Genomic DNA, 23475 nt, shown 5'->3' with positions numbered 1-23475 from the left:
GTCCTCAGAACCTGACTTCTTATTCTTTGTCCAACAGCAACCCCCAAATTGACCCGGTCCATGCAGGTCTTAAAGGCAGGCTCCAAAAAAAAAAAAACAGGTCTTTTTCTCCAGTTTTTTGCTGAAAGGTTTGAAAGAGCACTTTGAAATATAAAGGATATTTCTAAGAGGACCAAAAGAAGATGACCTCTATTACAGAGGACAGGAAGATAAAATGTGGTTACCTTAGTTGTTGAGTACACAAAAGATGAACACAAATATTAAGTTAAACAGAAGAAATCTAAAATACTATGAATGTTGTTTCCTGTGTGTAAAGAGGGGAGTATGATAAAGGCAGTGGGAATGTTAAGCACCCTTGTGTTAAAACAGTGACCAAAATTAGTCATAACAAAAATGAAGTTCATCTAAGGATTCTTAAATGGATCTAAACAGATTCAGTACCATGGCTAACATGAGTGGAAAAACTTTTAAAGTAACACCTATTAAAGAACAGTCAGTGACTAAAATGCTTTTTCATCAAATAAACTAGGTTTTCTCTCTCTCTTCTTTATCTAAACATAGGGCAGTCCTAGAAAAGAAAAAAAAAAAAATCTGGTGAACTAACAGGGGCAACTCCTACAAAGAGATGAAATGTGTCAGGGAATATACTGTGAGCTTTTCTCCAAAAGTTCTTCTTAACCAGAGGCCATGCATGAGGTTTCAGGAATCTTCAAACTTCCTGAAACTGTCAGCAAAATTTCGTGTCAGTATATTTTGCTGGAGAAAATATTCACAGCTTGACTTTGAGAGCTGGCAAACTTTCTCTCTAATGGAATAGACTAACTATTTCAGGTTTTGTGAGCCACGTGGTCTTTGAGACAACTACTCAAACTCCACCACTCTAAGAACAAAAGCACTCACAGACAATAGTAAATGAATGGGCATAGCTGTGTTCCAGTAACACTTTTATTTACAAAAAAAAAAAAAAAAAGAAAGAACAAACAGGGTGAAGACTGTATTTGACCTACAGGGCACAGTTTGCTGACCCCTGTTGTCACACTCTTAAGTCATTAAGTCATCACACTCTTAAGTCATTTCCTTCCATAAACTGAGGACTCTAAATTCCAAATCTTTCAAGTTCCTGAGCAATTTTAACATCCATTTGTGAGTTCCCTTTGTGGCTCAGCACTAACAAACTTGACTAGTATCCATGAGGATGAGGGTTCAATCCCTGGCCCCACTCAGTGGGTTATGGATCCAGTGTGGCCATGAACTGTGGTGCAGGTCACAGACACAGCTTGGATCTGGCATTGCTGTGGCTGTGGCATAGGCCAGTGGCTATAGCTCTGATTCGACCCCTAGCATGGGAACCTCTATATGCTGTGGGTGTGGCCCTAAAAAAAAAAAAAATCCATTTGAGGACATCAAAGAGATAAATTCATTCTTCTTCTTTGGATCTACTGAATTTCAATGCCCTCTTCCAAGATATTTCAGGAGCCCCAACTATGGCTAGCTCTGTCATGACCACAGATGACAATCATGAAACCATGAACTTTCTTTTCTACCTCCTAAACTTCAACCAATCTCTAAGCATATACCTGGATGTCCTTTAGCTGTACCTATCAATGAACAATTTTTATTCTGGAAAAACTCTGTCCTCATCATCATTATATTCTGTTCAAATACCTCAGGCTCCTGAATAGATTCAAGAATATTATGCAAATATGCAGGACAATTTGTAAATCTGTCTCCACAAATTTAGATCTGGTAGCCCTTAATGCTCCCATGATTCTTCTAGTAGTTTTTCGTCCACACCATCAATAGCTATTCTAAGTCTTTACTAAACTACATAAGGTGGCATCCCAACATCTCCCAACACAAAACTAGGAAATGACCCTGCTACCTTCCACTTCTTATCTAAAGTGACACCTTCCACTTCTTATCTAAAGCCCACCTCCTATAAACGTACCCGCATATAAATAAGCCCATTCTTATCCTCCCCTTCCCAGTGTAACTATATTCCCTCCTCCCACTCAAAGCTAAGTCTTGCTCTTATGTGTGATCTCCATCACTACCACCTCCTCACAGACTTTCATTATTACTTGGTATGTTTGGTTTTTGCAGAACTATATTAGTGTTCTACTGCTGCGTAACAAATTATCACAAACTCAGGGGCTTAAAACAACTCCAATTTATTAGCTAACAGTTTGGGAGATCAGAAGTCACAGCGTGACTGAGATTTTCTGCTCAGGGTCTCGGAGAATAAAATCAGGATATTGGCAGGACTGCATTCCTTTCTGGAGACTCTGGGGAAGCATTTATTTCCAAGCTCATTCAGGTTGCTGGCGGAATACAAGCTCCTGTGGTTGCAGCACTAAGATACCTATTCCACTGTGTCTGTCAGCTGGGGGCTGCTCTCAGCATGTAGAAGCTCTGTGCCTTCCTTAACACATGGATTCCTCCTCCATCAAAGCCAACAGATGAGAATCTTTCTCTCATTCACTCTAAATTAGACAAAGCCATGCCCCCAAATCTTGGAAAACGGTCCCTTCTTTATTCACAGCTCTTGCTGAAATGGCTAAGGAATTACATCCTTAAGCTTCCTAGAGGTCATCTGGTTTGGTTAAGAAAATCTGTGAAGCACATGCTTCATTTCTTGAGTCTTTAGTATAACTGAATATTCTGACCGTGTGATCTTTCTGAGATTTTAGCAAAAGGTTTTATAAAATCACACCCTGGGCTTTTTTTCTACACCACACTTTTGAAAGCAGTTTCTTCATTGTTAATTGAATGTTAATTCTTTGCCATTTGGATAGACTCAAAATTAACTAAATCATCTATTACTCATCTCCTTTTAACAAAATTCTCTCAATTTACCTTTCCTCTGATAGTTTACTATAAATAACAAGAAGAAATCAGGCAATACTTTCAATATTTTGTTTGGAAATCTCCCTAGCTATTATAGCTATATGTCCAACTTCATCATTCAGGTTCTGCTTGCATCGTCAAAGCCAGGAACAGAGAATCCTCCCAAGTCAAATCTCTCCCACCCTTCAAAGACTCTTTTGCTAGGAAGAGCTCAATCTCTTTTAAAGGCTCATTTGATCAGGCAGGCCTACTGAGGATAACATTCCTTTCTTAAAGTCAACTACGCCAGATAATATAACCTAATCACAGAAGCATCTCATCACACTCATGGTTCACACCTACACTCAAGAGAAGGGGCAGGGAGGAGTTCCCATCGTGGCTCAGTGGTTAGCAAACCCGACTAGCATCCATGAAGATGCAGGTTCAATCCCTGGACTCACTCAGTGGGTTAAGGATCTGGTATTGCCGTGAGCTGTGGTGTAAGCAGCAGATGCGGCTCGGATCCCGCGTTGCTGTGGCTGTGGCACAGGCTGGCAGCTGCAGCTCCGAATGGACCCCTAGCCTGGGAACCTCCATGTGTCGCAGGTGCAGCCCTAAAAGGCAAAAAGACCAAAAAAAAAAAAAAAAAAAAAAAGAGAGAGAGAGAGAGAGAAGGGGCAGGGAATCTTGAGGGCCATCTTATTCTGCCTACAAGGACACTGTATGAAATTACCGAAATTACTTTCTATGTACTACAGCATGGAACAAAATGAGTAAACAGAGTGCTGATGCTGGATGTCAAGTTTCTCAAAGTTGGAGAAGTGAAATACAAATACGGCATGGGGAAAAACTAGGTAGTAGTTGGATTAGAATTAGATGTATCAATGTGAACTCATGATTTTATATACATTTCATTTACCTTTTGGTTGGTTGGTTGATCCCCCTTGCCCCAGCTCTGTCTTCTGAAATAGTCTAGAAGTATTAACACTTCAGCAGCAATGAACATATCTAGTGCCCAGATCTCAATTTGTAAATAGAATTCCCTACTCAAAAGAGCCATGGAACACTACAGAAATCACAACAGGAAAAGGACAAGATGAGCCAGGAACATTCTGTTGTTCCAGAATGTAAGAAAGTACCCTCAAAATGATGGGGATATGTCAAAAAGATAGAAACCAGTGTTAGAAAGTTTCTATTAGATAAAAAGCTCTGGAAATATTCAGAAACTGAAAAGAAACATAATGTACTTTAAATCACTGCATTTTTCAGAGTTTATATTTGCAAGTTAAAAACCATCAGTTACAACTGCATAAGGAAATAAAAATATACCTAGAAGTTACAGTTTACAATACTTTATTCCTTAGGAAACAGTATTTACCATTAAAAGGAAATGACTAAAATATTTCATTTCCAAACAATAAAGGCAATTATTTAGAGTGGCTGGGTATCAGAATAACTACATGTACTATTAAAACATAAATAAAGCATTTGAAAATATTTTTTCCCAAAATTCCTTATAAAGCTTCTTATTTCCATAACTAAAGTACACTCATGGGGAAATTGCCCAGTGAAACATCCTGAGCCTGTCTTCTTCCACTTTAGCCAATTAATTATGAAATAAATGGCACAGGATTGCTTTAATGTTGAAAAGAAAAGGGCTGAAGGCAGAGGAGGTATCTACGGGTTTACAGTAAAACAGAAAACCACTCTCTGGTTAAAAGTAATGTACCGGGAGTTCGCATCATGGAATCCGATAGGAACCATGAGGTTGCGGGTTCACTCCCTGGCCTCGCTCAGTGGGTTGAGGATCTGGCATTGCCATGAGCTGTGGTGTTGGTCGCAGACACGGCTTGGACGTGGCATTGCTCAGTGGTTAGCGAACCCGACTAGCATCCATGAGGGTGTGGGTTCGATCCCTGGCCTTGCTCAGTGAGTTAAGGAACCAGTGTTGCCACAAGCCACGGCACAGGTTGCAGATGTGACTCAGATCTGACATTGCCATGACATAGGCCTCAGCTGCAGCTCCAATTCAACCTCTGACCCAGGAACTTCCATATGCTGCAGGGATGGCCATAAAAAGAACAAAAAATAAAGATCAGAGATATAAATTTAACAAAACAACAATTTAATAGTATAACTAGAGGAGTTCCCGTCGTGGCGCAGTGGTTAATGAATCCAACTAGGAACCATGAGGTTGTGAGTTCGATCCCTGGCCTTGCTCAGTGGGTTAAGGATCCAGCGCAAAGTTGCCATGAGCTGTGGTGTAGGTCGCAGATGCGGCTCGGATCCTGCCTTGCTGTGGCTCTGGCGTAGGCCGGTGGCTATAGCTCCAATTAGACCCCTAGCCTGGGAATCTCCATATGCCTTGGGAGCGGCCCTAGAAAAAGGCAAACAGACAAAAATAATAATAATAATAATAATAATAAAATTAGAAAGGCCTGGTTATAATTGAATTATGTAATATTTTATCGTAATAGATGAGGTATTTAACAGTTTCCCTTAATATCCTACTTATTGAAAAATTTAGTCAAGCCACAAGTTACTAATTACTCTTGGAATCAGAAAAGAGGTTTAAAAGCCAAGAAAAATGTGTCCCAAGAAATATGTTTCTTTCAAATAATAATTCTTGCATTTCTAAAACCTATCACTCAAGCCAAAGACTACAATTAAATTAAAAGTAATATTTCCTCAATAAATAAACAAATATATTTGCTTCTAGGAAATGGAGAGAGTAAATATTAATCACGATTTTGAAATCACAGTAGAGATTATTAGACAGGATTGGGGGAGTTTTAATATATAGTTGCTTTTTCACATGTTGGTAATTAACTTAATATTTTAATTTCCTGTATTCGCCCTCATCCTACTCTGCCAATAACCTTACTATATGTACTGTACATATACATACAAGTCTGAAACCGCAGAAATAGCTGGATACAGAACCAACCAGATTCTTCTCTTCTTCAAATTTTCTTGGCTAAACCTAAATCCACAAAGTCTTAGCCTTTTTGTAATGTAAGAAGCTCTAAGCCCTTGAAATCATTAAAAAGACCTTAGAGACAGGCAAAAATTTCTCTTCATCATATTTTTTAAGAGAAATTTTCTATGGTAACCATGAACTAAAAAAGAATACGTTAAATGAGTTTTTAAAGCTTTCATTTCCACAAGCCTACTGTTTAAAATAAAGATACCCAAAAGCTTCAAATAAAAAAGGTAAAGACACCTCTTTTGAGTTTAAGAGAGGGAGAGGGACCTGGAGCCCCATCCGCCTTGTTTCCCTATCATCATCACTCTCAAAACATCTTTGGTGAAATCCTCAGGGCAATGAGAAACTCTGGTGGGATACGTGGGGGGAAAAACACTCTTCAAGCCACCATTACCATACAAGTGCATAGAGCATTATGTTTAACTTATATCCGAATGCTGTGTGAATCATCTAATATATACTGGACACTCAAGACACAATCAATAAACAAAAGGAAAGGTACGAGGCTGTGATCCTCATTAGGGCTGAGAGGCCTTTCACTAGGCTTTCAGCAGAGGGTAGTTTGAAGCATACTCTATTAATTTATTCCAATAGCTCAACTGGAGCACCTAATATAGATTACAGTCAATTCTCATTACCCACAGTAGTCATGGTTTACAAAGTTCTGCAAACACCGAATTATCAAATACAGGATTAGGTTCCTATAAGCCTCTGATCATATTTTCTTCAACCAATTAATATGTAACTTTGTTTTATATATGTCTGTGCTTAAAGACACCTTATTTAACATATATAGTCAAGTCATTAACAATGAATTTACAGCCAGCTGCACTATAACTCATTCCTGAATGAAGCTTATCTACCACATGTATTTTCTCTGTAAGGCACATCAAAGACTTCTTAAACTTAGGCACACAAGATAGGGACTACAGCAATTAAGCCCCAGGTAGCCATTTTAAACAGCAAAATCACCAATAAAAAGCACAAAAATAAGAAAAATGTAGCACTAAATAGGACAAAAGGACACAATTACAGTATGAGTTGAAACAAGAAGGCAGAGCATCACCGTCTTCAAATTCTTTTTTGCCACTCGGTGTCAGGTACATGTCTAGAAATTACCATGCAAGTGCTACAAGTATTGATTTGGGGGTTATAAAAAAAGTTTAGTGGGAGTTCCCATCGTGGCTCAGCAGTAACAAACCTAACTAGTATCCAAGAGGACATGGGTTCGATCCCTGACCCCGCTCAGTGGGTTAAAGATCCAACGTTGCCATGAGCTATGGTGTAGATCACAGACAATGCTCAGATCCCACGTTTGCTGTGGCTGTGGTATAGGCCAGAAGCTGTAGCTCTGATTCGACCCCTAGCCTGAGAACTTCCATATGCCAGTGGTACGGCCCCTAAAAAGAAAAAAAAAAAAAAGTTTAGCAAGTAGGTGAGTAGGCGTGGTTTGTGAGAAACCACAAATAATGAGGATCAACTATATTTTCTTTCCTTTTTTGGGGGGTGGGGGTGGGGCAAGCCCTCAGCATGAGGAAGTTCTAGGACCAGGGATCAAACCCACGCCACAGCAGTGACAACACCATATCCTTAACCTGCTAGGCCACCACAGAACTCCAACGACTGTATTTTCTTAGACAATCAAATCTCATACAAGATTCTAATTTAGGAACAATCCAAAGACACTAGAAGAAAGTATTAGATAGGAGGGGAAGAAAGAATAAAAATTAGAATTAAAATGAAGGCTCAAAATTCTGCATCAACCATATATGTTGATACTTTAATATATTTTTTAATTTATAGGAGAGATTATTTGAAGATATATTACAACATATAAAAAAACTACCTAAAGTCTTAATTTCCACTCATACTGTGATAGATTTGATATAATGCATAATAAAAAAAAAAAAACCTTTTAGGAGTTCCTGTCACGGCACACCAAAAACAAATCTGACTAGGAACTATGAAGGTGCAGGTTCAATCCCTGGCCTCGATCAGTGGGTTAAGGATCCAGCATTGCCGTGGGCTGTGGTGTAGGTCACAGACACAGCTCGGATCTGGTGTCACTGTGGCTGTGGCCGTAGGCTGGCAGCTGTAGCTCCTATTAGACCCCTAGCCTGGGAACCTCCATATGCCATGGGTGTGGCCCTTAAAAAAAAAAAAAAAAAAAAAGGAAAGAAAGAAAGAAAAAAACTTTTAAAATCCATAATGCACAAAGTACTGCATAGTTTGGACACTAAATTAAAATTTGCAGGGAGTTTTCGTTGTGGCTCAGCAGTAACGAACCTGACTAGTATCCATGAGGATACTGGCCTCACTCAGTGGGTTAAGGATGGTGAGCTGAGGCATAGGTTGCCAAGGCAGCTTGGATCCTGCATTGCTGTGCTGTGGTCTAAGCCAGCAGCTTCAGCTCTGATGTGTCCCCTAGCCTAGAAACTTCCATATGCTGCGGGTACTGCCCTAAAATACATATGTATATACAAATTTTTAAAAAATAAAAAATTACATTATTGTTCCCAATCTATTACCCTTCCCTGTATTCATAACCTCTGACATGTGATACCACAGTTTCTCACTAGACCAAATATTATTCATGGCCATATGATTTGCTTTGGCCAATGGAATGTTCATGGACATGATATGAGCAATGGCTTGATATATGCTTTCAGAGTTGGGATTTCCTTCTTGTATTTCTGCCATCATCATATGAAAAACATGCCCTCACACAGTCTGCTGGTACAAGGAGGAAGAGAGTCACATGGAACAAACCTATATTCTATCAGCAGCTTGGGTTCAAGCCCAGGCAAGAGCAGCCAACCCACAGATATGTTAGCAATTATAAATAAGCCATTAAGTTTTATACCAATATTGTGGCTACGGTTAACTGATATTGAATACATTATTATACCACTAAAATATCATTATGCCACTAAAAACCTTGATATAAAAAGACTGATGAGATCCTCTTTCCTTCTTATCTAAAGCCTAGTACATTGTAAGTTTGTGGTAGATTATATTTCAAAAGATGACTGCACTCGTATCTCCAAACCCACATGATTTTACAATGTGTACTTGCCATCCACTCATCAAATGGTGGAGTCTGTTTCCCCTCTCCCCAAAACTCCCAAAACTCCCCAAACCTGGGCTGGTCCTATGATGCAGTGAAAGACGTGATGACAGATCTTAAGAAATCTGAATCCCATCTTTACCCTTCACGGAATTAAGTCAACGAAGGGCAAGTCAAACCACACTAATTCTACTGCCCAAACTAGATGGTGGACCAGGGGCAGGGGCGCAAGGGTAAGAGGAAGTGAGAAAGCGATGCCACTGGGTAGAGCACTAACTGTAAACCATCTAGGAGAGGCCATTTTGGACTTGACAACTATCCCAGGACTCCAGCTGACACTACGATGCCAAAGAACTTCCTGGTCAATGCACAGAATTGTGAAAAAATAATAAAGTGTTTACAATGAAACACACGAAACACTCACTTTTGGGGTGAATCATGGCAACATAAACAAGTTGTTAGCAAGTGTATACTGAATTAACTACATTCACTAGAACATTCTGTTTCATACCTACCTTGGTGTTAGCCATATCCACGATATACTGGTCTCCTTTTATACATTCCATTACTTCGAAACCATCTCTGTCAATCACTTTGGCCTGAGAGCTGCCAGATACAACAAGAATCATGTCTCCTGTGTTACTGTACTGTAACGACTTGATCTGATGGCTATGTAAGAGGAAAAAAGATGAAGAAAACAGTCTAGTCAGTGTTCAGCATATTCATATTTTCACTACATTAAGCACTGTCAGAAAAAAGTTACACGATTACACAAATCGATAATTCCACAAAATCAGGAAGATCAAGCTCAAATGGGCTCTCAACACCAGCAGCTCTCCTGTTAAGCTCTCCTCCCACTCGCCACAGCAATCTATTAAAATCTTCTTTACTCACCTTAAATCTTCAGCCCAAACAATTCCCCCTCTTTGGCTCTTGATTCTCCCGGCTCTTTCCCAGAAGATCTGCCTCAACTTCCTCCCATTACGTTATAAACTTATCTGCATCTGAATTCCTTTCTTGCATCTTCTCTTTGATTACAATGGTGAAAATGAACCTCTTTCCTACTCAAGGCACAGCTACTACCTCTATTCTAGATTCCACCCCTTCCAGTCTCCTCAGGAACTTCTGACTATCCTCTCGCTCCTCCCCTTCACAGAGTTAAGCTATCGAAACAAGTTTTCATCTCCTTCCGTATTTCCCTAGCGCTTCAGCATCCCTTCCACCCTGACCACTCCACCCAAAGTGATCTTTCAGTGTGGCTGTACTGAATGCTGTGGTATGCCACCCAGAGAGATCCTTTCAGGACTGCAGTACTCATTCCTCCAGCGTCCAGGATTTGGCATGCTGATGGCTTACAACTCTCTCTGAGTTGCAGAGAACTCCCTCATCCACGGTTATGTCGCCATCCCGAAGCAGCCCACATGCAATGACTGGCCAATGTGTGGTAACATGGCTCAGCCCTATGTTTCAATCTGAAATATCTCAGAAGGCTTATTCCAGAATCAGACCTCCCCATGGGAATCCATGGAGGCTGCCGTTGCAACTACATGGCACTTCGGTTCCTCTATCTTCCTACTTCTGTTTCTCTTATACCTTGCTCTCATAGGGTTGTTTTTTGTTTGTTTGTTTGTTTGTCTTTTGGCTTTTTTTCTTTTTTTTGGCAAAAAAAAAAAAAGAACACCAAATTAAATCTATAAAAGTCTATCAATGACACCTACCAGTACTAAAAAAGCCACTGTGCAGTTCTTAAACATGACTTTCAGTCACAAACTTAGAAATGACTACTGAAGTAAACTCCTCAGGTAGCAATTTTATTCGCCATGCTAAAAAAATAGTCTGAAACCATTTTTCACACGTGGCAGAATAAAGTATCACATCAGAGCAATCTTAAAGGTATGTATGCTATCACAGGAGTTCCCTGGTGGTCTAGTAGTTAAGACTTGGTGCTTTCACTGATGGGGCCCAGGTTCAAGCCCTGGTGTGGGAACTAAGATCCCACATCAAGCTGCTGCAAGCCATAGCCAAAAAAATAAAAATACAATAAAAATTTAAAAAAAAGAAATCCCTGGAGTTCTCTTGTGGTGCAGAGGGTTAAGGATCCAGAGTTGTCACAGCAGTGGCTTGGGTGGTTGCTATGGCACTGGTTTGATCCCTGGCCTGGGAATTTCCACATGCCACAGGGGCAGCCAAAAAAAAAAAGATCCCTAAATAATACGAATGGAAGCAAATAAACACCTCAAATAGATATTAAGGCATAAACTCAAAAGAATTCTGAGACTATTTAGTCCAATTTACTTTCCCTTTTTTTTTTTTTTTTCTGCTTTTTTAGGGCCGCACCCATGGCATACAGAGGTTCCCAGGCTAGGGGTCCAATCAGAGCTGCAGCAGCCAGCCTATGCCACAGCCACAGCAACATCAGATCCAAGCCACATCAGATCCACAGCTCACGGCAAAACTGGATCCTTAACCCACTGAGCCAGGCCAGGGATCAAACCCGCAACCACATGGTTCCTAGTCGGTTCATTTCCTCTGCGCCATAACAGGAACTCCTGCTTTCTAAGTCTGTAATTTCAAGGCTGAGAAATGTGGGTATTTTCGAAAAAACTATTAACTTATGATAATTGTGTCTTTTAAAAATAGAAGATATACAAAAAGTTAAAATTTATGTGTGTAGGCCTCAATAAATTTATTCTTCCTGGTTGGTTACTAAACCCAAATGAGACACTTACCAATGAAACTGCTTTTATGCCACCACTAACTAGAAACTGCTAGTTCAAAATTTATACTGACAGTTTCTCCTTTTAAAATGCTGAAATTCTAGCTGATAGTTTTTAAAGTATTTATTCTGCAAAACGCCATTCCCAAGGTGCTAATTGAAGGTACTGATTCCAATGGCAAAGATAATTCAAACAAAGCTCTGAGTGAGCTCCGAGGTTAGAATGTATGACGACATGAGGAATTTCACCACAGTGCCCAAGATCAAAGTGTCAAGGCAGATGAGAAAGTGAAGCTCCCAAACCAGACGCTCATGAAAAAGGAACCTAAAAAAGCAAAGGTGGGACTACGGCCCAGGGTCCTTCCTTCATAGAAAGGAAAAGTCTCTCTGGCCTCATGCCTTCCTTTCCAAAATACTGGGAAGGAGTGACATCCTCAGCAAAATTCTGACCAGGGTCCCAAATTTAAACTGAGTCCATAAGGAAGCATCGATAACAATAAAATACAAAATTATTTGTTTGACCAAATGTGTCAGCTGTCCATTTATTGCCTCTCACCTCTAAATTCACCCTTCACTTTGCAAAAAATGGACTTGGGCCCTTAAATATTTTCCCTGTGCCAGCTGGCATGGCGTTAGGTACTGTCCTTAGCGCTGGAGAGACACTGCAGGAGAAAGTGATTCCCTCCGTGGGTCTTGTGTGCCCCCTTTAGTAGGCTCCTACACCGCGCATGGCTTCTGCAGTGTCCAACCCCCACAGTCTAGGTGGCTACTCCACTAACAGGCTCGTGAAGTGCATAGCACCCAGGAGCCAGTATCACCCAGGAGCTTCCTCCAGACCATCCTCAGGTAGTTTTATACCAGAGTAAACTGCTGAGAGAGGTTTCTGGCAAGTTCTGCTGTCAAAGCACCACAGCAACCTCTTCGTCATTTAGTGAGCCACAGCCTTATCCTCTCACATAAAGGTGCGCATCTCAATTCTGACAGCCTCTTCTTTAAACGCTCTATCTATCCACTGGGGGTAAGGCTGCTCCTCTTATCTGCTATCCCTCTATTCTCTAGAGTTCTCTTTACTTTTGACTAGCCAATCCCCGTTACAGTTAGTAGTTATTTATAATAAGCTTTCCCTGCTCAAATTACTGTGTGATTTCTCTTTCTTCATCAGCCCCTCACGTAACAAACCTCAAGTGATTAATTAGGCAACTGAGAAAGTAACAGGCTGTTTAGTCCAATTTTTTAATATATGAACATACAGATCAGACATTTGATAATTAGACAGTTCAGACCACTAAACTAAAGTCTGTAAGTAAGAATAGAATGAACCAGTTAGTTCACAGGGCGTATCTTTGTCTACAGTACTCCCATTTTGGAGAGGTTTTGATTTCCTTCAATAACCATGAAAGACCAAGTACCTTAAACAATAACTTCGGCTTTTTTTCTGGTGAATTGTTTTTATTTCCAGAGGGCAATGAAAATCAGAAAAACAACAAAATTTAAGAAGATGGGAGTAAAAACAATTCCATGGCCCATTTCTCTGGCTATTTGCTCCTCCAAACTTCTCTATTTACATTTGGAGGAAAATACAACATCTCAGCAACCCCACATGAACCTTGATCTTGCTTTTCAGCTTAATAGGAAAGCTTAATGGTGTCCCTCTGTCTCATCTCACGTGTTCTCTTTGCCAATGTTAAAATGAAACGTTCAGCATCAAGCTCGCCATTCCTGTCCCACTTTGCTCTTAACTCTGCTAGCCACAGAGTTAAAAGGACAGGATTAAGAGTCATTAGACACAGTACTAAGAAGACTTAAAGGGCTTGTTCAGGGGGTAGAGCATCTGCTCCTCAAATTCCTGCCTAAACAGCTAAGATTCCGATCAAAGAGAAGAGAGGGAAAGCCAATCTGACAGTAAACTGGAGTCATGAGGAAGTGAATGTTCTCTCAGGGAGTAACTCTGACACCAGAGGAAGGCTTAGTGACATTGCACAATTCTTTCTGTGAAGTTATTCATGGGGCAAGTGGGAGTACAGGCGTGTAAGTGGAGGGGAGTGGGAAGGTGAAGATTGAGGATCCTTTTAAGTAGTTTTTGCTCTGCTAGCAAAACAAGCTGGGACATGCAAGACAGATAAACACAGCTGTTTGGGGCTGTCACTTGGGGCTCAGGAGCCAAGGTGTCCTGATATAGTGAAAAGCGCACCGGAATGTGAGTCAGGAGGCCAGGGATCCAAGTCCTCACTCTGCTGCTAACTAGCTGTGTGACGATGAGCAAGCCCTTCGGTTTCACTGTACACTCAGTCTCCCCATTTCTTTCCAAATGAGTAGATGGAACTAGATGGCAGCATTAGCAGATGTGCTGTGGAGACAGAATTCATGCACCAGCTTTGGACCTTTGCTGAGTCCCGGTCTCCTCCACTAAAGGGCCCAGAGAAATAATACTTAGAGGACTGGGGTGAAGATGAAAAATAATGAAGGCAGCGAGCACAGTATGTAAAACAAGTCATTGCTATTATCACTACCTCTGTATTTCCAAGGCCTCCTTGAGATTACCTGAAGACTACAAAATCATGGTAGCTGACTGTAATAAACACATTTGAATTGAATACACTGCATATTTCAGAGTCATTACAAGGTAATATAAGGTTAGCACATATTTTAATTATTACTAACCAAATGCTCAGGAAAAATATTTTTGGAGTTCCCACTGTGGCTCAGTGGTAACAAATCCAACTAGTATCCATGAGGATGCAGGTTCAACCCCTGGCCTTGCTCCCAGTGAGTTAAGGATCTGGTGTTGCCATAGGTCACAGACATGGCACTGATCCCACGTTGCTATGGCTGTGGCATAGAGTGGCAGCTGCAGCTCTGATTTGACCCCTAGCCTGGGAACCTCCATATGCCTCGGGTGCAGCCATTAGGGAAAAAAAAAGGAAAAAGGAAAGAAAGAAAAATATTATGTCTTTTTTAATTTTTTGCACCCACTCACAAAACTCAAGCACTATGTCAAATATAATTACTATTATATTCTTGAAAATGAAAGGCAATACTACAGAAAATGTAGTTTCAGAATTGCATGCCAACTTCCTACAGAATTTGACGAAATTGACTGTTCCTTCCAGGTATGCAAAATATATTATCTAGTGCTAGGAACAGAACAAAATGAGAGACATGAGAAAGAACCACCAAAAGTTTCTGTATGAGAATATCAGAAAATACTGATTTATTCCATGGCAAAATAAATCTTCAGCCACTTCAACATTTTAGCTTTAACACTTAAAAATAGACTTCCAATGCAAAATTAATTAAGACTATATCACCTATTGGCTTAAATAGATTAAAGGTTAGGAAGCTAGTAGTAACTTCACAAAATACTATCATCTGTCAAACGAAACTAAAGCCACAGAACATTTCCATCCAGGACTAAATATCATTTTACTAAAGCCAATCAATAACTCTTCCCTTCCATTAAAATGCATATTCTCATTTATAAATGTGATGAAATTACTGTCACTCAAGGACAGAGTATTAGCTTCTGAACTGTACATGATCTTATAGACAAGTTCCATGCTAAAATGGGAAAATAAGTCAAAAAGACAATGGACCTAAATATCTAAACAATTTATTTTCATATCTTCTGAGGATGAGAGAAATATGATCAAGAAAGGCCAATCAGGGAGTTCCCTTCGTGGCGCAGTGGTTAACGAATCCGACTAGGAACCACAGGGTTGCGGGTTCGGTTCCTGGCCTTGCTCAGTGGGTTAAAGATCCGGCATTGCTGTGAGCTGTGATGTAGGCTGCAGATGCAGCTCAGATCCCGCGTTGCTGTGGCTCTGCTGTAGACTGGTGGCTATAGCTCTGATTAGACCCCTAGCCTGGGAACCTCCATATGCCACGGGAGCAGCCCAAGAAATGGCAAAAAGACAAAAAAGAAAAAAAAAAGAATGGCCAATCATTGTGGATGACTAGCAAAAACTAAGTCCCTGTTCTGATTATTCCCAAGAGCTTCCTTTACGATAATGCTGATGTTAGGAACAACTCGAGTCTTCATTCTAATAGCACAACAATAGACACTCAGCATTTAACAATGAATAAAAGGTGTGAAGGGAGCAAATAATGGGAAAGCCCTAGTTTAGAAAGCCTCGCTATGAGTTCCCGTCGTGGCGCAGTGGTTAACGAATCCGACTAGGAACCATGAGGTTGTGGGTTCGGTCCCCACTCTTGCTCAGTGGGTTAAGGATCTGGCGTTGCCATGAGCTGTGGTGTAGGTTGCAGACGCGGCTCGGATCCCGCGTTGCTGTGGCTCTGGCGTAGGCCGGTGGCTACAGCTCCGATTCGACCCCTAGCCTGGAAACCTCCATATGCTGTGGGAGCAGCCCAAGAAATAGCAAAAAGACAAAAAAAAAAAGAAAAAAGAAAAGAAAGCCTCGCTAGAAAAGCAACATTTAGGTGGAAACCTAGGCATAAGAAGGAGCTAACCATGTTTGAGAAGAAGGAGTGGGTAGCAGGGGATAGGAAAGAAGGTTCTGAGCAGGGAAAAAGCACTGTGTCAAAGCCCTCAGCCATTTTGCTAGAGCACACTAAGAAAAAAGAAGGAATGGCCAGGGGCCAGATCACACAGGACTTTATGAATCATGGCAAAGCATCTGAGCTTTAGTCAAAACCCATCAGGAAGGTATTAGGGAAATTTAGATTGAAAGCTTCATGGCGGGGGCAGGGCGGAGACTGCTGCAGTATTCTAAGTAAGATCTGCACAAGAAAGATGCCAAAAAGCACATCAAAAAAGGCTTAACATCACTAGTTATTAGAGAAATGCAAATCAAAACTACTATGAGGTACCACCTCACACCTGTCAGAATGGCCTTCATTAACAAGTCAACAAATAATAAATGCAGGAGAGGGTGTGGAGAAAAGAGTACCCTCCCCTTCACTGTTGGTGGGAATGTAAATTGGTACAACCACTATGGAAAACAGTATGGGGGTACCTCAGAAAACTAAATATACAACTGCCATATGACCCAGCAATCCCACTCTTGGGCATATATCCAGACAAAACTTTCCTTGAAAAAGATATATGCATCCCTATGTTCACTGCAGCACTATTCACAATAGCCAAGACATGGAAAAAACCTAAACGTCCATCGACAGACGGACAGACTAAGAAGATGTGGTAAATATACACAATGTAATATTACTCAGCCATAACAAAGAATAGAATCATGCCATTTGCAGCAACATGAATGGAACTAGAGACTCTCATACTAAGTGAAATACATCAGAAAGAGAAAGACAAATACCATATATCACTCATATCTGGAATCTAATATACAGCACAAATAAACCTTTCCACAGAAAAGAAACACATGGACTTGGAAAACAGACTTGTAGTTGCCAAGTGGGAGGGGGAAAGAATGGGACAGACTTGGAGTTTGGGGTTAGTAGATGCAAACTATTGCCTTTGGAGTGGATAAGAAATAAGATCCTCCTGTATAGCACAGGGAACAATATCTAGTCACTTGTGATAGAACATGATAGAGGATAATGTGAGAAAAATATATTTTTATGTATGACTGGGTGACTTTGCTGTACAGTAGGAATTGACAGAACACTGTAAATCAACTATAATAGAAAAAATAAAAATCATTAAAAAATTTAAAAAAAGATGCTTGAGTTGAACCCTCAACTCAAAAGAAGGGATGTGGAAGAAACTGGACAGGTAGGAAGAGTACTTGCATGCAGCACAAGTGAGAACAGAGAAAAGGACCAAGGACTAGGGAAAGAGGGAAGTGGGGACACTGCAATGCAAATGTCACATTGAAAAGTTAGATAGAAAGATGATGACAACTCTAAAGTCCTTCAAAGATCAGAAGAATATAAACATAAGACTGTGGAAATTACAGACGTATGAAAGATAACCCAAGAATGTTAAAATGTATTCTGCTCATGCAGGGAAGACCCTGAAGACACTGCAAAAAGAATATAGACACAAAGTCTCTAAGAGCTTAAAAACAGGAAATGTAATGGAAGACTTCTACCAAAAAAAAAAAAAAAGCTGCCGAATTATGCATTAAATTTCCCTAGTCCACAAAGAAATAACCTCGAAAAATATAACAATAGGGAAAAATACCAGAATCAGAAACTGAAAGAACTATAAGATAGAAACTATCCAGAAATTTCTATTAGAAAAGAACCAGAGTGATTAGGAAAATACCTCCCCAAAAGAGTGCAATAGCCTTATATGAAAATAGTTCACAAACCAAGAATTCCTCAAGTTCTCTCATAGCTCAACAGGTTCTGAGAAATGAGTTATATTACCACCACCACCACAATCAAGTTAGAGAACATTTTCATTATTCTGGAGAGTTCCTTCTAGCCTTTTGTAGCCATTCCCTTCTTCTGACCCCCAGGCAACCAATGATCTGACATTGTTGTGGCCTCTCTCAAATTAAGTGAAGTCAGAAAGAGAAAGAAAAATACTGTGTGATATCACAGGTTTGAACAGACACTTCACCAAAGAAGACAGGTATAATACAAATAAGAACATAAAAAGGGTGAGTTCCCACTCTGGCACAGCAGGTTAAGGATCCAACTGCAGTAGTTCAGGCCCCTGTAGAGGCACAGGTTCAATCCTTGGCCCAGCGCAGTGAAATAAATGAAAAAGATAATAGAGAAACAAAACTGGATAGCCAACACTCCTAAAAAGGAATAAGACAGCTAACAGCTTAAACAGCAGTCTGATTTTTAAGAAGTACAATCCAATCTCAGGATACTAACAAAATCTTAGTAATGCGAAATAATACATAAAAGATAACAACGTGTGAGTCTATGTACTGAAATTCCTTCAGGTTAAACAACACTACGATAATAAGAGCTAACATTTACAGTGCTTTACTAAGTACCACACTCTGTGCCACACACTGTGGACACATTCTTCATTAATCAATATCACAATCCTAAGAAATGATATTGTTCATTCTGTTTTACAGAGAAAGAAACCAAAGGTAAAAGTGATTAAATAACTTGTAAATGGACTGCTCAAAGCAGAATTCAACTTCAGGTTTATATGATTCAGAATCCATGTCTTTTTTTTTTTAATACCAAAGTAAAGTTTTATTTGCATTTATTATGTTTGATAATATTCTTTTTTCTTTTTCCTTTTGCTTTTTTTTTTTTTTTTTTTTTTGGCCTTACCCAAGGCTGTGGAAGTTCCCAGGTCAGGAATGAAACTTGCACCACAGCAGTGACAACACTGGATCCTTAACCCACTGCACCACCAGTGAACTCCCAGAATCCCTGTTCTTATACATCATACCCTTTGACCCTAGACCAACACTTAGCTATAGAACTGAATTTTATATAAATCAGTCTGCTATGGAAAAGAACGAGGGAGAAAAGATACTTCAACGGAAGCCTGGAAGAGTAAGGAAGGTTCCTTCTATCTCCTCTATAGTTCAGCTAACTAAGCATTGAAGCTGGGGTACCATGCCCAATGGCTAGAGCAATGACTCCTCCATTCGGATTTCTAGTAATAGAAATGTTTAAATTTCTGAATCTAGAATTCACTCAGGAACATGAAGTATTGGGTAAAGACTTTTTTTCTTCCTTTGAACACTGGAATTATTTAATCAAAAGAGGAAAGTAACAGATTTACGCCAAGGACTACAAACGCCATTTCAAAAAGTAGAAATCACACCTCAGGGGCAATCACTTCTAATACAAAATGAATGGAAATCAAAAAATGCAGGAAAGGAGTTCCCACTGTGGCACAACAGGATCGACGGTGTCTCTGCAGCAGCAGGGACGTGAGTTCCATCCCCAACCTGGCACAGTGGGTTAAAGATCCTGCGTTGCTGCAGCTGTAGGTTGCAACTCCACCTAGGATTCAATCCCTGACCTGGGAACTCCTTACTCCGCAGGGTGGCCAAAACTGTAAAGATACAAAAATAAAAACGGGAGAATTGAAAAAAAAAATGCAGGAAAATTCTTTAATCAGCTACCTTGAGATTTTATGTTCTATTTTTTAAAAGAGCTAAACATATCAACCTGAGACTTGAAGCCCAATGCACTACAACAATGCAGAGCCAGAGATTTCTAAAACTGCCTGTTCCTCACTTGCCCTGAAGAAAAATGGTTTAAGCCAAAACTTTTAGATTTTCCAGGAAAAGAAATTTTTATACTTCTTTCCTTTTTGAAAAAAAAAAAAAGGTACATCTTTGTGTAATTTTTATTCTATACAACAAGAAGTGTTTGAATAAAAATATAAAAAGATCCTATTATTTACAACTTATTTACTGAATAAATTCCTACTACAGGCCAGGCACTATTCCAGGTGCTGGAATACAAGTAAACAAATGTAAAACACAGATCACCATTTCTGATCATGATAACTGTTATAAAGAAAACAAGCCAGGAACTCGCACTGTGGCGCAGCAGAAACGAATCTGACTAGTATCCATGGGGACACAGGTTCAATCCCTGGCCTCACTCAGTGGTTCAAGGATCCGGCATTGCCATGAGCTGTGGTGTAGGTAGCAGACACGGCTTGGATCTGGCATTGCTGTGGTGTAGGCCAGAGGCTACAGCTCCAATTAGACCCCTACCCTGGGAACCTCCATGTGCTTCAGGTGTAGCCTTAAAAAGACAAAAAGAGACAAAAAAAAAAAAAGAAGGAAAAAGAAGAAAAGAAAGAGAGAGGAAGGAAGGAAGGAAGGAAGGAAGGAAGGAAGGAAGAAAGAAAGAAAGAAAGAAAGAAAGAAAGAAAGAAAGAAAGAAAGAAAGAAAGAAAGAAAGAAAGAAAAGAAAAGAAAAGAAAAGAAAAGAAAAGAAAAGAAAAGAAAAGAAAACAAGCCAGAGCAACAGAGTAGGTATCAATAGAAGTACTTTTAACAGGATTGTTGGGAAAGGTCTCTTTGAAGAGCTGACATCTGAGCCGAGATACAACCCAAGAGGTCACTGGTTTTTAGTTAACAAGATAAAATACATAAATTATGCAATGTGATGACAGTTCTAGAAAGTAAAAGAAATCCAGGAAAGTAAGTTAAAAAACTATACTTAAGCTTATACAATTTTACAATGAATATATCAAAGGAGAAAATATATTCAGGTGTAAAGTGTACAGCAGTGAATATTAACTGTACTTTTCCACATATTAAAGCTTTGTGGTGATGCACATGATCCCACACTGACCTTCACACAAACCATGCCAACGACTTCCCGTCTAGTTAGTAAACCACAAGAAAGGCATCCCCAGGACTCTCCTGACATACCAAGAACAGCTTGTGATTTAATTAACCTCCTAACTTTACAAACGAAAGTACCTTCCAACTTTTTCTTTCCTGTTGAGGATATTTAAGATTAATTGCAAATATTTTAAAGTTTTTTATACAACAGTGATGTGGCTAGACGAATTTCATATTCTACTTTGCTTCTCAAGTAGAGCCTAATTAATGGTGCCACTTGTCAGTAATACCTATGGCAAAAAAGGCATATATGGCCTTAGGGTTACTTACGCTAAAAGTTGCAAAATCTAACAGTTCAGAAAATAATATTACTATGGAAACTCATAAAATAAGTTTACCCATCCACTAATAATTACAAAAAGTTCAATCAAAGAATATTTTGTCATTAACCTGAACCTATTAATGAGCCACTAGCCAGGAGATATGAAACGGTTACCATGATATGATTACTGAAATTTATATAACTCTGCTGCTTCTTCTTTTTTACTTTTTTTTTTTAGTCTTTTTGTCTTTTTAGGGCTGCACCCATGGCATATGGAGGTTCCCAGGCTAGGGGTCCAACTGGAGCTGCAGCTACCAGCCTACGCCAGAGCCAGAGCAACACCAGATCCAAGCTGCATCTGCAACCTACACCACAGCTCACAGCAACGCCAGAGCCTTAACCCGCTGAGGGAGGCCAAGGATCAAACCCATGTCCTCATGGATGCTAGTCAGGTTCACTAACTGCTGAGCCACAGTGGGAACTCCCTTCTTGTTTTTTTAATGGCCATACCTGTGACATATGGAAGTTCAAGAACTAAATTCAAGCTGGATCTGCAACCTAGGCCACAAGGCAGGATCCTTAACCCACTGTGCCACAGTGAGAACTCCCAAATCCTTTACCCCACTGTGGGAATCAAACTGTCACCTCCACAGGGACCCAAGCCCCTGTACTCAGATTCTTAATCCACTGCGCCATAGTTGGAACTCCTATAACTCTGCTTTACACTCATACACAAATCATGAATCCAGTTTTACAGAGGAATCTTTATACATTTTCAGTTTCTTCTTCAGAACTGATAGCATGAAGAACAAACAAAGGCATAAATGCCAGGGGCGAGGGGGGACACCTATCTAGGAGTTCCCTTGGGGCTAGCCATTAAAGGATCCGGCACTGTCACTGCTATGGCTCAGGTCACCGCTGTTATATGGGTTCGATCCCTGGCCCAGGATCTTCCACATGCTGCAGGCACAGCCAAAGAAAAAAAAAACACTAATCTATCACACAATTATATTAAAATCAATGAACTATTATGCAGTATAAACATCAGCTATAAACTAATTTTTAAAACTTTATCTAAACGCTAAGGAAGTATTATTACTTCAGTTCTCTGGCATAGGCAGTAAATAAAGTGTTGAGATAAGTAAAGCTTACAGATGATTGAACTTAAGCAAACACACATACCCTTCACTGTTTCTTACTCTAAAGGGTTTAATCTCTCTGTGCTTATGTGATTAATGGTACAATCGGAATGCTTGCATTCAATTTCTGTTCTATCACTTACTATATGACCTTGGGCTAGTTAATTTATCTCTCTAAGCCTCCATTTCCACATCTATAAAAGGGAGATAAAGGACAGTTAGGAGAATTAAGTGATACCAAGAACTTAGCCAGGCTCAATAAATACTAGCTGTGATAATAATATACATTATTAATATTACTATTAGGTAAACAAAACATATCTTTGTTCTTTAGCAAAAAAAAAAAAAACCCAAAACACCTATATCTGTACTAAACAAGCAACAGATACACCTGGTTCTAAAACTCAGAAGATACAAAAGAGCAAATAATAATAATTTTCTTCTTACCTTGGTCTCCCAGATAACCCACTCTCTTCCCTATATACAACTAGTGGTACTGGTTTTATTACATACCTTTCCAAGAATATTTAATGCATATATAAGCAAATAGTCTATTTTATTTTTCCAAGCTTTAAAAAAAACCTAGGTACTATTATACACTGTGTTTTTTTTAGCTCAATATATTTTGAAGACAGTTCTGCAACTGAACCCTTTTTCAATGCCTTAGGCAATCGACTTAATTTCAGTAGTACCTTTTGATGGGAAAATATGTTTATAGATCACTTAGTGATGACAAATAATTTTATTCTAGTATTTATAATAAAAATATATAAATAGGTTCATTATACTAACAACTCTTTTTTTTTTTTTTTTTTTTTTTTTGTCTTTTTGCTGTTGTTGTTGTTGCTATTTCTTGGGCCGCTCCCGCGACATATGGAGGTTCCCAGGCTAGGGGTTGAATCGGAGCTGTAGCCACCGGCCTACGCCAGAGCCACAGCAACGCAGGATCCAAGCCGCGTCTGCAACCTACACCACAGCTCACGGCAACGCCAGAACGTTAACCCACTGAGCAAGGGCAGGGACCAAACCTGCAACCTCATGGTTCCTAGTCGGATTCGTTAACCACTGCGCCACGACGGCAACTCCTATACTAACAACTCTTATAAAAGGAGAGATTCACAATGAATTTAAAAGTAAATACTGATCGCTCCCCACCCGCTGGAATGTTTATCAACAAAAAGACAATAATAAATGTTGGTGAGAACAGAGAGAAACTGGAACCCTTATATATTATTGGTGGAAATATAAAATG

General features: G+C 39.8%; 1 protein-coding gene and 1 long non-coding RNA gene across 3 annotated transcripts in view; one reads left to right on the top strand and one right to left on the bottom strand.

Annotated features, from left to right (window-relative positions):
* WDR70 (WD repeat domain 70) overlaps positions 1 to 23475 on the bottom strand; it is a 290519-nt gene that overhangs the window by 184071 nt on the left and 82973 nt on the right. For both annotated transcript variants that reach the window (XM_021076961.2, XM_021076962.2), the window contains exon 8: positions 9395 to 9548. In XM_021076961.2, coding sequence (XP_020932620.2) covers positions 9395 to 9548 — 154 coding nt within the window. The remainder of the gene's footprint in view (positions 1 to 9394; positions 9549 to 23475) is intronic.
* Positions 18725 to 23101, top strand: LOC146395505 (uncharacterized). The gene is made up of 2 exons (XR_014831191.1): positions 18725 to 20102; positions 21477 to 23101. It is a non-coding gene; the product is annotated as an uncharacterized LOC146395505 (long non-coding RNA).

This window comes from Sus scrofa, chromosome 16 (genome assembly GCF_054392235.1).
Source record: "Sus scrofa isolate SSC_HxYL_T2T_F1_AM1 chromosome 16, Sscrofa_HxYL_maternal_Yorkshire_Landrace_v2.0, whole genome shotgun sequence".
In the NCBI taxonomy this organism is placed as follows: domain Eukaryota; kingdom Metazoa; phylum Chordata; class Mammalia; order Artiodactyla; family Suidae; genus Sus; species Sus scrofa.
This window is presented reverse-complemented; position numbering and strand designations above follow the sequence as displayed.